The 15,728-nt window shown below is 33.6% G+C and overlaps 1 protein-coding gene across 1 annotated transcript; it reads left to right on the top strand.

Annotated features, from left to right (window-relative positions):
• Positions 1 to 800: 800 nt before the first annotated feature.
• Positions 801 to 12,159, top strand: LOC149409331 (prostamide/prostaglandin F synthase-like). Its single transcript, XM_089649805.1, has 6 exons — positions 801 to 1,097; positions 5,294 to 5,389; positions 5,751 to 5,859; positions 6,414 to 6,542; positions 8,060 to 8,193; positions 10,597 to 12,159. The coding sequence occupies exons 1-6, from the start codon at positions 1,044 to 1,046 to the stop codon at positions 10,681 to 10,683; spliced, it is 609 nt and encodes a 202-aa protein (XP_089505931.1). The 5' UTR covers positions 801 to 1,043; the 3' UTR covers positions 10,684 to 12,159.
• The last annotated feature ends 3,569 nt before the right edge of the window (positions 12,160 to 15,728 follow it).

The following is a 15,728-nucleotide window of genomic DNA, read 5'->3' as shown; positions in this document are numbered from 1 at the left end:
CGTATTTATGTGTTGAGTTTTTTAGTAGGAACTTGTCTGTAGATGATCGCACTAACATGCATAACTCCATTATATATATGTCTGTGACTGTCAGAATTTTCAGATTTTTAAACATAGGTCTACATGAATTTAAACGTTCAAAGTTTGTAATTTTTCTTATGAATCTCTTTTGTATGATGAAAACATTTTTAGCGTTTACCGAGTTTCCCCAAAAAATAATACCGTATTTTATTATTGAATATACATAACCATAATATGCGGCTATTACTGATTACCCAGAACATAAAAAAAGTACCCAGAGCATAAGAAAAACTACTGATTTTTGCTACAATTTTTGAGATATGTTCTTTCCAGTTTATGTTTATATTTAATTCTATTCCCAGTAGTGAACAGGTTTGGGAAGGTTCGATAATATTATTATTAATGTTTACATTTCTATTTATAGGTGTAGCTTGAAGGTAAAAATAGATAAAACAAGAAGCTAATATTTTATTGTGACATTTTGATCTCACCAAAACTCCCCCAACAAACAAAGAAGAAGATTTAATAATTTTATATGACTGGAACACGGGATCTAGGAAGATAATATTTTGCTATTAGAGCTATATTTGTCAACATAAATAGTGTTATATGATTTTTTTTAATTTTCCATCAAAAATGAAACTATTTTTGAAAACATTCAACAAATATTATATTTTTGTGAGTTTCTACCTACGAGCTAATTAATATTTTTTTATATTTTCGCAGAATGGCAGCATCATGCCTATGTAACTAGGCGTAGACATGAGTGATGCGTGACTGGTACATCTATGGCAATCTGTGGCGTAGACAATGAGCTGTCAGATGTCAAAATTTCAGATAACGTCACTTAATTAAATAGATTACACAGGCTAGAAACGATAACACAAACCACAGTAGCTGTGACCTGTAACATTCCCCGCTGACCATTTCGTTGCAGTCCCTTGCCTTATTCGCTTGTGTCATCAATTATTGTCGAATAGAAACAAATAGCGCGCACGCATTTAATCTGAAAAAATCTCGACATGAATCTGAAAACTATTGCCGCTAATCAATTGAAGCCGATCGCAACTGGCCAAGTAAGTATTCCATTTAACACTTTCTGTAAAGTTGTACAGTAAATGGATACGCTTAATACAATTTTATTACTATAATGCGTTGGGGGAGATGGTAAATACTTTTTCATTAGGATTTTACGTTAACTAAAGTCTTCACCTTCGGTTTCCATGTAGTCCAGCTTTTCTGCATATGAGTAGCTGTCAGCTCGGAGGCCCAAGAGAGTCCTCCGCGACTGTCTCTATCCTTCGTGTAGTGGTACAGATTACCGAATAGGTGCCTGAGATTAACTTTTTTCTTTTTCTAGATTTCTTTTTTCCATGAGGTCTTTTCAATTTACTGAATTTAAAGTTAATGTTCTTTATACAAATAGAACGGCGTCGTATGCCCCTCACAATTTTTACCTCAAATGGGTGTTTAAGATGTTACCTGGCTATTGTAGACTTAGAGGCCTTGTATTTTCTCGGTAGGGAAAATTTTGTTTCCCAAAAAACCCTACTAAAATTGCATGTTTTTGCATCATCGGGCCATATATTACATACATGTCTGTTTGTGTTGTGTAGGGAGTAGGAAGGAGTCGGCTACGGCCTATTCTTGGGAATTCCTCCGCATTTGCCTGCTTTATTATGGGAAACCATAGAAAACCTTAATTTTATTTTTATTTTTTTATTTATTTAACGCCCAGAGGGCTTTTACATGGTTGGTAGTATAATTTTAATTTGACAAATACTTTCAAACATAAAAAATAAGAATAAAATTACATTTGATAAAAGCTATGCAACAAGTCATACAAACACAAGAAACAAAAACAGAAAATTACAGCTATTTGTTGGTTTACATGATGTGTTTAAGAGTATTGTTGAAATAAATGTTTTAAATGATCCACAAAACTTGCCAAGTTGGTATTGAATATGTCAACATCACCCAAGTAATGATTTCCCATGGTGTGAAATTAATAATCAGAATAAATTGTTAATCAGGAGGAAGCGGCCGTTTGTCAATATAAAACATGGACGACCTTCATTAACATCAGTATATGATGTCCTGCATTATTGAGGTGTTTATGGGAGAATAAAGAATAAACGTACTTACATAAATATTATGAAATATTATATATATAGATATAAAAACATTTTATAATGGGATGGAAGTCGGGAGATTAGGAAATACCTACTGCTCGTTGCTTATCCGTCAACGTATGAATCAGGTATGTGCTAGATATGCTCTATGTCCATCAGGATGTGTTTAGGTAGTCTGTTTATATGTCTTAATGTAAGGTCACTAGGTGAATTGTATTACCAGATTTCAGGAAGGAGTTGATTTTTGATTTCTGACTCATTAGGACTGCAAACGTTTTGGTGTATTGCACATATATAAATTTTTTTTAAATGTTTTGGTATCCGGCGTTTTGGTTTGGTGTTGTGTTCTCCGAAATGAAACTCATTGAAGGCTTCATTTTATGCCAGAACATGGGGTCTAGGAAAAAAATAGAAGTAGTTTTCTGAATGCCTATTTTAAATTATGCATATCGTTCATGGTTTTAATCAGTTTACCAACGGTATAATCCAAACCGCGCTTCTTCTTTTTCAAGAATGAAGGTATTTGTTATTCCATTGTTGTCAGGTGAAACACAGGTATAAATTAACCTCATCAATATAAAAGGCAGAGTCGGGTAAAAATACTGACCTGGGAACTGGTCTTAAGTGAAATATGTTATGAAGTCTCCAAAACTGGCCAAAAAGATTGGATAATTATATAATATAATTAATAAATAAAAGAAAAAAAAATCTGCTACTATGTCTCTGTAACAAAGCCTTTAGGGTATTGAATCTATTTTATTATTTTTTTAAGAAAGACAAACATTCCCGGGTTAAGAATAACTTATTAGTAGTTTATGATGAAGTGCCGTACTTCCTAATTTAGCCAAAGTTTCAAACAGCATTACAGTGAAATTTTGGCCAAAGAAGAAGGAAGAGCAACACGGCATAAAAACCCAAAAATTAATCACTAATAATACTTTTGCCTGGGAATTTGCAAAGCTTATTGCACAAATCACAATGTGCAAATACCTGCGTTTTTAGGTAAAAAATTATCTTCCAATTTTATTACAAGAGTAAAACATTACACTTTTATCTGTCCCCGTGAGTGTACTCATTCAATCAGTCTTTTAGGCACCAAAATAACTTATACGGACTCTGATAAAAGACAACATTATAGCATTTATGAATAGATCTTTCCTAGTTGAATTACGTAACCCATAATCATTATTAAAATAAATTATTCATGATGTGTAAATATTATTTAATATTATGCAGAGGAGTCATATAATAGTCATAATATCAATATACCTGATGTGTGTCCTGCTCCTTTTCTTAAATATTATTGATTGCATCCGAGATAAAGGCGAGTTATGTAGATTTACGAAACTAGTTTTGGATTACCAAAAATAAAATGTTGACAAAGCTTGAAATTAGCCCTGGGTCGATCCTGAGTGACGTGCTTATTGAAACCCGCTCACGAACCACAAAAGACAATTTTTTCCTCAGCACCCACTCACGCGACCCAAACGCGGGACCCAAAGTCATGACTTAACTCTCCACCCAAAGTCGTGACCTGTGTGTTGGGTGCCGATGTGGTTAGGCGAGCGACCATAGATAGATGTTCATACTCATATGAGCAAGAGACCATAGAAGAAGTATTTTTTCTACAGTTTTCTCTTCTTGCTTTTATTATCTTCTGGTGTTTTCTTTCCTGTGCAATTATTGAATTATTCATTTCTTTTGAATCTTCTCTGTATTTTGTATGTTTATTGTATTTAATATGATAAGATGTTCTCAATGACGTGCAAGCAGTGCGATAGAAATATAAATGTAACCTTTGTAAAATATCATGTAACCTAAGAGTAAAAATGATGAAACAGTAAAATGAAATAAAAATCATGCACACATTACTTATTTTGTATACCCTCTCTCGCTGCCGTAGTAAGTAAAACTACAGTATCTTCCTTGAGACTTTCATGGCAATTTCACATTTTTCACAATTTCACATTTACGTTTAACGAAAATGAAAGTAGCCGGGTGACAGGTAATCAGGTTTCGGGTCATGTGCTCACCAGGCCAGTGGGTCCCGTGAGCGACCCGGATTGTGTAAAACGATCGATTGACCCAGCTCAAGTTGAAATGGTATTGAGTTATTGAGAACACAATCTCTATTATCACAATACCTGCTTTTAACTCACTTTACTCAGTTCATTAATTATTAGTCATTGTATTTTATAATTATATAATACAACATTATGAATTTAAATGTGAAATTTCAAAGAATGATGAAATGTTTTCTTGAATAAGTGATAAGGTTTACACAACTTTATTAGAACATCAAATGTTGTTTCAGTAATCTTTTGATCCGCTTTAACAGCACTATCTGATACTCATGCGAGCCTGAAGATATGAATAAAGATAATAGATTTCCACTATGTTATGAATTTATTTTAAGTACAATATCTTCTCTTTCATAAAAGAATATTGGATAACTATTGTTTTTGTTTGTAATTACATAATGTTTACTTTGTAGCCTTAGCTGTTTGATTCTTTATCTTTGTCATCCAGCATACAATGTTAAGCTGCTTACAGATACTAGCAACACAACATGAAATGCAACAAAGGTTGCAAACCTGGCATGTATGTACAAGTATGTTAATTTGGTGTGCAGCACGTGCGCACAGCGATATACATACTATGATCATTTGTTGCATTTCATGTTATGTTGTTAATATTTGTGTGCGGCTTTACAGAACGGATATCAACAATTTTATAAAAAATTATAACTTTAGAAGATATCAAATGTGTGGCTAGATTTTTAGTTAGGTTGTGTGGTGGAGCACTTACCGTTGACTAAGAACCGTCAAAAAGTTTATCAAGATCGCTGTCAATATTCTTTGGAGTATTAGATAATCCAAAGAAGAAGAATGTTTGTAACGATTGAATGACCAGTTTGTAGCTGAGTTAACAAATATGTCTGAAAACCAAGGCGTCGTTGGTTCAATTCCTCTGCTAACTAAGACCTGTATCATTGGTCAAGCAACATTTTCCGTTTATGATGATGGTAGTAGGAGTTTTTCAAATATTGTCAAATTATTCTTCATCTGAGAATGTTAGTCTTTATTGTAAAAAAAAAATTGAATATAGTACCTTCTAACTATTATAATATTCTTTTGCAGGAAACAACATTGGGAGACCTGTGGAAAAATGAAGATTGTGTCATCGTTTTCTTCCGTCGATGGGGCTGCACCTTCTGCCGTCTTTGGGCTAAAGAAGTAATGTTTTCATTCTTCATCACCGTTTGCGCACTCATTTTCGTAGATTCTATAAAGCAACTTGTGATTTTTTTTTAAATTCTGCGCAATTCTTTGCCTTGCTCTGTTTCCTGCAGTATTCAAATAACTATTTTAATTCAGTGAATCTTCAGCCCACTGACAATTTAGCAAAAATTATTTTACTTGTGTCAGAATTTCACACTCGTGTTATAGTGTTCTAGAGCAAGTTGCACAAATCTGTATCTACTTAAATTTACCAGTGGGGAGAGCGATCTATTTTGTAAAGTGTTGTCTTATAATTATATGATCTTATCTTAAGTGCACGGTGTACTAGATCTAAAGAAAGAACATTTCATTTTAGGTATCAGAGATTGCTCCCATCCTGAAGAAACATAATATAAAGCTCATCGGAGTTGGTGTGGATGACATCGGTAAAGAGGAATTCAACAATGGAAAGTTTTTCGATGGTGGTAAATATCCTTTAAGCTCATAGAAAAAATAGTATTTTCTTTCACAAATTACTTTTGCCACCACCGTAAGAAGCAGAAAAATGTTGTGCTTTAGTGAAAAATGTTCTGCATAGTGTTTGTATTATGTTTTTGGGAGGCGGATATGGGTACCACCGCCCCAGGAACCATTTATTCGATAACCAACACCTCTGCCATAGGTTACCCCAAGTGGTTCGCTATTTTTGGTGACTTAGCTGGGGTGCCTGAGTTCAACAGGTGGGGTGTTTCAGGTCTTGTCAACGGATGTGCCTGCCCACATGCTGAGTGGCGGGCCAGAACGGAAAAGGCCGGTTTGGGGAGACCATTCGATCTTTCTTTCTTTACATACACAGTATCTCCATAGATGACATTTGCCCTGATGGAAATTATTTTTTTCAGGTCCTCCTGTGTGGGGTTATTGTAAAAAAAAAATTAAAAGGAAATAATGTTTGTAAACTTATTTTTGATGAAACCAATTTTTCACGAGCCTACGCTTGAATATTAAAATGAAACAATGTGTCATTTTATATTTCCAGATCTCTACATTGCCAGTGAGAAGAAAACCTATTCCATTTTGGGCTTCAAACGGTTCTCATACATGTCCGTAATGGCAGCTTTGCTCTGGAAGGAATCACGAGAAGCTGCAAGCAAGTCCAGGAAACTAGGTAAATGCCTTTATCATTACTGTTTTTTATGAGTAGTAAATATATATGAGGGTGGTCTGAAAAGTTTCCGACCTAAACGCAATGATGGCGGTACTTGTCGATAAAAGCTAGTAAATGTAGTTGTGCATCTTTTGACAGTTACTCATCAAAGTTTCGGCCATTTTGGACGCACAGTTTTTAGTTGACAGTCTTTTGAGTGTGTGTTTTTGTGAAAATGGAAAAAATTGAGTATCGAGCTGTTATTAAATTATTTTTTTTGAAAGGCAATACGCCTACACGAATCAAAGATGAGTTGGACACTGTGTATGGGGACTCTGCACCATCATTTACCACAGTGAAATTTTGGGCAGCTGAATTTAAACGTGGCCGTAAGAGCTTGGGAGACGATGAACGTTCGGGATGTCCAAAAACTGCAACTACTGACTATAACATTGCTAAACTTCACCAAATAGTGTTAGACGACCGCCGAATTAAAGTGAGAGAGATAGCAGAGGTTATGAAAATGTCCAAAGAATGTGTCTGTCACATATTGAATCGAGATTTAGAAATGAGAAAGCTGTCCGCGCATTGGGTGCCGCGTTTGCTCACTTTAGACCAAAAAGGTGTTCGAATGAACATTTCTAACGCTCTGTTGGCGCAGTTTAGGGGCAATAAATCCGAGTTTTGGCGCCGATTAATTACTGTAGATGAAACTTGGATACACCATTATACGCCCGAAACAAAAATACAGTCAAAACAGTGGACTGCAAAGGGGGAACCGGCTCCAAAAAAAGCAAAAACTGTTTTCTCAGCTGGGAAAGTGATGGCGACTGTTTTTTGGGGGTAGTCATGGAATTATTTAATTGATTATCTTTGAAAAGGAAAAACTACTACAGAAGCATACTACGCATCATTGCTTGACAAGCTGAAGGCAGAACTTGCGGAAAAACGGCCACATTTGCAGAAAAAGAAAATCCTGTTTCACCAAGACAACGTGCCAACGTCTCACACCTCAGAGGTTGCCATGGCAAAAATCCACGAATTACGGATTGAACTGCTTGACCATCCGCCTTACTCACCAGATCTAGCCCCAAGCGACTTCTTTTTGTTCCCCAATCTAAAAACTGCGCTCGGAGGACAGAGATTTTCATCAAATGAGGAGGCAATCACCTTTGTGAACATATTTATTTTGCAGAGAAAAACGCAGAGTACTATTTGGACGGGTTAGAGAGATGGGAGCATTGCTGGGAGAAGTGTGTAATAAATTAAAAACTTAAGAAAAAAATTGTTTTTTCATTGTTAGGTCGGAAACTTTTCAGACCACCCTCGTACGTGTACTCCATCAAGAATTATCAAATCTTTTAATGCATAATATTTATGGTGTTTTCTGTTGTATCGTCATTCCACATGACAAACTTTTGCCAATTCTCTCAGTCCCTTATTTATGTTAATATGTCATACAATTTTTTATCCAGGTTTTGTAATGATAATAAAATTAATTTTTGTAATTATATGAGAATCATAATTTTTTTTTGCAGGTTTGGGTGGTGATTTGAAAGGTGATGGACTACAGAATGGGGGAGCATTGATAGTTGGGAAAGGAGGGAATTTACTGACACATTTCATCCAAAATGGCCCTGCTGAACACATGTCAAACTCGGCTATTTTGAAGGTAAAAGATTCATTTGCAACCTTATTAATTTTTTTTTTTGTGTTTTAATTTAATTTAAAACAGGCATTATTTCCATTATTACATTAGTTTACTTAAACTAATTTTTTTTCAATATTTTTCTCTTTGTTACGCTCATATATAAATATTAGATGCCCATGTCAACTGCAAACACTACATACATACATAAGCATCTCATCGCTCTCTGTCTGTTTTGTTTACAATCCCCTCGATTAAAAGCACAATTTTGAGAGCTGATGAATACTAATCAAATCCTCAGTCAAAAAAGGAGGGTGAGCCATGAGTCACAACTGCCCATGGGAATGTTTTCTGTTTTGTATACTGGTATTCGTTTATCCTGTTTCCATAGAGAAAGAGCCTCACATTTAAATACCCTTTGTGGAATTTGACCAGTCCTTAAATACATGCGCCAAATTCTAAATCTATGCTACATGTTATATTCAATACATCATACATACATATATATTGTACTTACTATTTACATGTAACGTATATGTTTTACAAAAAAAAGGTTGAGCTTTCTGCAAAAGCCTTGTGTCATTCGAAAGGACCGACCATTGCAGCACTCCGTTTACAAGCAATGTATTCAGTATTCAAGGTTATTTTTAAGAGACTGCAAAGAGGGGTTGTTAACAATTTGCATTTGCAAAATGGAGGGTTTTTTTTTCTCATTTTATAAAATGTACATATTTATGATGTGTATAAATATTCAATTAAAGTTTTGTAACAATGGTTAATTTAAACCATTGTGTCCTCACACCTGTGTGCCGGGTTTATGGCTGTCTTCACTAATGCCATGTTTCTGTCATGACCAACTAATGGCAGATTGGTAGATATGCTCAGTATCGCCCTGGTGAAAGACCACCATTCATTCTCTTGAGAGAAAACATGCGCCAAACATCAATTTACGAGCTTATGCTCTCCTCAGGAAGGGTTCCCTCCATATCATTCAAGCCTAAGCAACTCCTTACTAGACTCAAACGCATGCACAAAAGTGTTGTGCATTAGTCGAATGCCGAACACTTGACGTCACATGATGTGTTCTCACTGCGAGCACTCTCTCCAGTGGCTGAAACCCTGAAATGAGGGAGACAAACTTCTTTCGTAAGGGCAATTCATTTGTTAGAGCAGTGAAGACACGGACCTCGCGTGCATTCGCGGCACATGTGGAAATGCATCCTTGATCGTTGACAATATGTTACACATGCTTAATACCAAAAATTTGGAATGAATTAATGAGGGTTAATGGATTTGGAACTAATTAATAATGTTAGATATTATAGCGCTACAAAACCAAGATGCAAAATTGACAGTACGTATTTATTATTAGAGCTGCACCCGGGTTTCTCGAGTTTTGCTTTGTAAAAATGAATAGTTAGAATAATATCAAAATCTTGTGATTAAATTTTTGAATAATAATGACCTGCCAAAATCATGGTTAAATATAATATAGGTTTGTATATTATATTCAACAAGAACTGAGAATCACAGTGGTTTTGTTGACCAGATTGTTAGTTTTCCGTGTACAATTTTCGGGGTCGACGTATCGTGGAGTGACGGATATTGCTTCTTTTAATGAAAAAAAATGAGAGTTATAAAATGTGAGTTATAGGTATTCAGCTCCCATTATCATTTAATTTACCTCTATTACATGTTGCCAATTTTAAGCAAAATGCACTGCTGCCAAATTCAGTCACATGCCACCAAATCAAAATATTCAGGTGTTTCCCAACCTTCCCCTTTCCATTCTCATTCTCCTCCCCACTATCTTCATCCTCACAACAAATTCCAATTGCGGATGCCACAGTTCCACTGTCTTTGTGCAGTTAAGACTCTTTTTTTTATGTCACAGTTATTACATAATATGTATAAACTGTTCAGCGATATCTAATCAGTATGTATACTATAATATGTGTATGTATATTTTCATTCTCCATCAAGGAATTTATTTTTAGTAACGTTTAGTATGAAAAAGTATACTATATTCACCTGGATAACATTTTAATTATTCATAAACACATACTATTTCAATACATTATATTACAAGTTTCATACAGGAACCTTGAAGTGCACCCTTTCAAAAAAAAATGAAATGCTAAGCGTAATAGATTGAGTTGAATAGAAAATTTTGCATTAAATTAGCTTTCATGTAACACGTTACAGGATTTCAAATGAATGAACTTGAATGGACCGGGCATTGCTACTGAGCAATTGTTATTCCCCTTTTTTTATGCTATTGACCGACTTTCCCCTCCAAATCCTCAAATTTGTTATAACTCATACTTTTTTGTTAAAGAAAATAAATTGTATCCACATAATAACCGTGTCAGTAGTATTTATGTATTTTGTCAATTTGTTATTTATAATTTTATCTTTCTTTTTCAGGCTCTAAAACTGGAAAATGAACTCTGCAACTTAAAATCTGAGGAAGCCGACGTTGTCACATCTGAAGGGGAATGTAAGAAAACGTAAAACAAGTTTTATTGTGAAAAACATCATTTGCGGATATGATTTAATTTGATTTCTTATATTTAAGATTATGTACAACTACAGGTATTTCACTTAATGAAGTGTTATTAAAACTTACGTACTAAAAACTGATTATTTTTATCTTTTTTCTAAGTTCCAGAAAAATGTTGCGCAGCAAAAAAATATCAATTTTTATTTTTCATAATTATCATTGTTATTAAAATATCACGATGGTGTCTGTACGTATTATGAACATATTTGCACATTGCTTTCTTTTTTTTTCCATGAAACCTTCCCAAATCCAACAACCCTGTGTTATTTTTGCCTCTAATAATGAAATGTCCGATTCCTTTGTTAATCCATCAGCACCCACTTCCTATAGGGTGGGCGTTAATATTGTACTTTCGCTTACTGAAAACCACACCATGGACATTGCAGTCCCCTCTACCAGCAGATCCTATCACTAAAGTTAGGGTTAATTTTAATTAAAGGGTTAATTATTATTATAAAAACTCGGGTGCAGTAGCACTGAAATTAAGTAACACACCTTTATTAACATTTTTGAGAACTCATGGAACATATATATGCGTAAACGTTTTCAAAGCAGTCTATACCACCATGTGGAGTGTTTTTCTTAAACTTTGTGTATTACAAAAGCAAACGCTGCGAAGATATGGTTAGTAAGCAGATGGGTTAACTAAGGTATTCCAGTACTCATACATATTGGTAAACTTTTGAAGTATAAATTTTATAATTATTCAAATTGTAATTTAACTCTTTCAAAGACAATCGGACTATATCGCTTTCTGGTTGGGTAGCGTTGAGAGGAGAGTTAAGGTAGGGTTTACAGGAAGGGATATATTTATCATACAAAGACCCGGATTATATGGAGGAAAAACATATCTAGAGCGAATAAAAATTAGCGGTTTTTCTTGACCAATTGCTGGCATATCTGACTTTGCCCAGCACCCTTGAGGTGATTTTGCACAAAAACGGCGCTATACAAACATTATTATTATTATTAGCGCACATTTTTTTTAAATTTTATTTTAGCTCCTCATTCTGGCGGTAGACATTTTTGTGTTTAATCTCGATTGAATTTTTTATTGATTTTTTAAAATTTAATGTTTTGAAGGTATATTTTTGTTCTTTGTTAATATATATGTATTTTTAAATTATAAAACAATGTTTCTTGTATGTAATGGTATGATTTGTCATTTTATCAGAAATATAATGTTCTTTCAAATAAAAGTAGCAATAACTGCTAACCCCTCAGGCCTATGGCACATTGACCCTAATGTTTCTTAAAGACACTGTCAGATGAAGAAGGTTGGAGAATTTGTTTGTATTTCTGGTTTGCAAAAAAACTTGTAAATGGAATATTTTGGAATGTATCTGAAAACTAAAATCTGTTTTTGAAAAGTGATGACATTTGCTTTCAAATTTTATTACTAGAAATAAACACAACATTTTTGTTATATTCAAGTTTAGAATACAAAGATAAAAGAATGGTTTTTTTTATATATTTTCGCAGAAAAAAATGAACTAAAATTACTGATAACAAAAGAAAACACATACTTTAGATAAATGTATTATAAACACTACTGTCACTTTTTTTCATTTCATTTAAAAATAATTAATAAAAAAATGAAAGTTTTATAATTTTTCTCAAATTGTTGCCGGAATCTTTGGTTTCGTAGAGGTGTACAATTAAATTTCCTTTGTGGTCAACTCTAGATTAGAATATAAAGCATAGTACTTTCTCTTTCTAGCACTGTTTTAATCATATTTCTCAATGTGACAGTAAAGGAGATTTCTAAATGATTTCAATTAGATCATATGAGCTGTTCCCAAAAGCGAACAAATTGGCTTAACAGATAATAGCTGTTTGTTCCCAAACAATTACCAAACAAATTGAAAAAAATAGTACCTACACCAAAAATTTCAGATAACTCTTCCATTGTAATCAAGCATAAAAATATCTCCTACCACTACTAGTTTTAATTTAGGTCTGAAAGGGTTAAAGATTGATGTCAGTTTAATAATTTCTCTATCACTTTTAACTAAGTGAAGAATCATACAATTTTAAACATTGTTGTTATATATACAAATTTTACTATGTATAATTAATGTGTTTATCCACATTGAGCTCAACGTGATTATTAGCCTAGCTAATTGATTGAGTTTAGCCATATTCATAAATTAGACCAATATAATGTATTTTTTATGACAAAATGTAAAATAAATAAATAAAAATTTGAATCGGTCAAATTTTTCTTTCCGAGCTATTCCTCGAATTTCAAATTAATGGTTAAATGACATTTTCTCCAATCCACCTTGGAATCACTACTGTGATATTTTTGTTGGTGGTGAAATAATAGCATTGTGGTTGAACCTGCAAAACTATTTTTATGATAAAATGACAATGCTTAAAATTTTGTATACCTACGATGCGGGTCATAATAATTTGTGATATTGCTTATGTTTTTTAAATCTATAAGCTCAAACCTAGCTATGTTTAGCGAAATTGCTGTATTATAGTCTCACTGCCTCCAAACTGTTCCGAGTTACCATGTGTAAAAAGTAAATTATTGTATTTTCTCACGTTCTTCCATTTTACACGAATGTCTCGACTTATAGCAAAATTGAATCCACATTTTGTATCAGTCACCCGATTCAGATCTCGCCCGAAGACGGATTATATGTAACGCGCGAGGTCGGCCACCGCTCCCATATAGGCATAAGGAAGAATCTCTCATCAGTCTGCCGATGGGAAAATACTTGGACATGTCTGACCCCATTGCATTTGGTGGAATGAGTTGTGAGCCGCGCGCCAGCTCGTGGATACTAAATTAATTCCAACCGCATATCAGATTGAACATAAATTGCCACACCGCACAACAGTTTCCCATTATAAGTAGCTCGGTGGTGAACGCACAGTACTTACTCCACACTGTACATACTCAATGGCGGTTTTCTCTAAAGTGCGTTTGCGCAGTGAACCTCTTCAAGAATATGAGATTATGAGACAAATTTGCATGATAATAGTATTAGCAAAAAATATATAAATTGCGCGTAATTACAATTATGACTTTAAAATCGACGCGACCGAAACATACTAAATAAAGAGCAACCCAATATTCCCACGCTGTGCGTTATAACATCAGCACAAAATACTTCATACAAAAACCAAAACAACACAATCGCTCTGACCTAAACCAACCTACGCCCCAACAAGACTATCTTTGTGCTGCGTCATAGAGAATGTTTGACGCCATATAACCTCCGGAATTTGACGAGTGTCACCGAGATTGGCCGAGCCATCACAGTTCTCCAAACGTTTGCTTATAATGGCATTTGTAAATCTTCTCAGAAATCAGAAATAGATAATATGCTGACACCAAATACAGACTGAAATCGAAACCATTCAACTGAACAACTTTAAGTTACATATTATTTACATTACATTAAGCGTTAAACAAAAATTTACAATGCTTTTGGCATCACCCATATTCAATGTAAACTGTTTGCGATAACTTATTATGTATTCCTAACAATATCTATATAAATAAAAATGTTAACGTTCGCTTGTTCAAAATCTTAAATCTCCAAAAGTTCTTCACCGATTGCTTTGAAATTTTGACACAGCGTTGCATTCCAATAAGCGTGTGTTTTTATATACCAATATTATATAGATGTCACATCTGACAGGTAACAGGTAAAAACAAGCTCTATCTGTTGGACGTAAAAGCAACACGAGCTATTGTTTCGCTTTCTGCACAAACAGACTGAGCCATAGCAACGCATGGTGGGGTACAGCTAGTAAATTAATATTATTGTAAACAATTTTTTTATTTAAGGACTTTTATTTATTATTTTCTTCACATTTACATTAACATAAGGTTTATTTCAAAATTAAACTCATTTTTATTCTACGGAATAATAAAACCTTTAAAAATAAGGTTTACTTACTTAGTATATATATATAAATATATTATCATGATTAAATTTATAAATGTAAAATTAAATTTTTTTATGAAACATTAAAACATTACAATTAATTTATATATTATTAACTTCACTCGTTTTTTTATTCTAGTAACACATTGTGTATAGTTAAATATTTGTCTCATATACTATGAGAATAAACATATTACATAGTTGATAGGTGCCATGTAGGTGTAATTTTTATATTTTATGCTTATTTACATCGCAACTCATAATCATGAGTTCTTAACCCATCGCCGCCGAAAGACAATGAAAATTAATATTACATTCCAGTATTGATGGTATTACATAAATATTTCTTGTTAACTTACAATTATTATAGCCACACAAAAAAGACAGTTTGACAAAAGTTTTTAAGAATTTATTTGTGAATCCTTTGAATTTGCCCGATTAAGGCAATGTCTAATGTGACGAAAGTTTAAACAACTAAGCCTAAGATGATGAAAGCTATATTATGTATAAATTTTAATTGTTTTTTGCTTCAAAATCCATGACATGTTCAGTGACCATAGTGTATGTTGAGTGACCATAGCCAGTTTATATCATGTTGAGTGGCCATAGCCAGTTTATGTCATGTTGAGTGACCATAGCCAGTTTATGTCCTGTTGAGTGACCATAGCCAGTTTATGTCATGTTGAGTGACCATAGCCAGTTTATGTCCTGTTGAGTAACCATAGCCAGTTTATGTCATTATTACTCAATATGGGTACTAATTTTGTTCATTTTTAGTATATAAATACTTTACTGATACATAGGTACACATTACATTTTTTTGTAGGTAAACTAAAATACTTTTTTTCTGAGAATGGTAAACTTTTATAGTGGTACCTGACAATATTGTCGCACTTAAATAGTGAATACATGCCAGAAATCTTATTGATTATGTTCATTCAGGGCGTACATTCCATGTAAGCAGTAAGCCCTGCCCATTTTACCCTTTTCACATTAAAATATCAAACCTTATACATTCCAAATTTAGTTACATTACAAATTTCTAGCAACAATTTCTCATATTGTATATAGTTAATAATATATTTCTC

Source organism: Hesperophylax consimilis, chromosome 31, assembly GCF_061612785.1.
Source record: "Hesperophylax consimilis isolate HC1 chromosome 31, BYU_Hcon_1.0, whole genome shotgun sequence".
NCBI lineage: Eukaryota > Metazoa > Arthropoda > Insecta > Trichoptera > Limnephilidae > Hesperophylax > Hesperophylax consimilis.
The sequence above is the reverse complement of the archived record's forward strand: the minus strand, read 5'-3'. Positions and strand labels throughout refer to the sequence as shown.

Excerpts from the sequence above, each read along its gene's own strand:
- LOC149409331 (XM_089649805.1), top strand. The coding sequence starts at position 1,044 with ATGAATCTGAAAACTATTGCCGCTAATCAATTGAAGCCGATCGCAACT. Across the intron at positions 6,543-8,059 it reads AAGCAAGTCCAGGAAACTAG|GTTTGGGTGGTGATTTGAAA; the intron begins GTAAATGCCTTT and ends TTTTTTTTGCAG. Across the intron at positions 8,194-10,596 it reads CAAACTCGGCTATTTTGAAG|GCTCTAAAACTGGAAAATGA; the intron begins GTAAAAGATTCA and ends TTTCTTTTTCAG.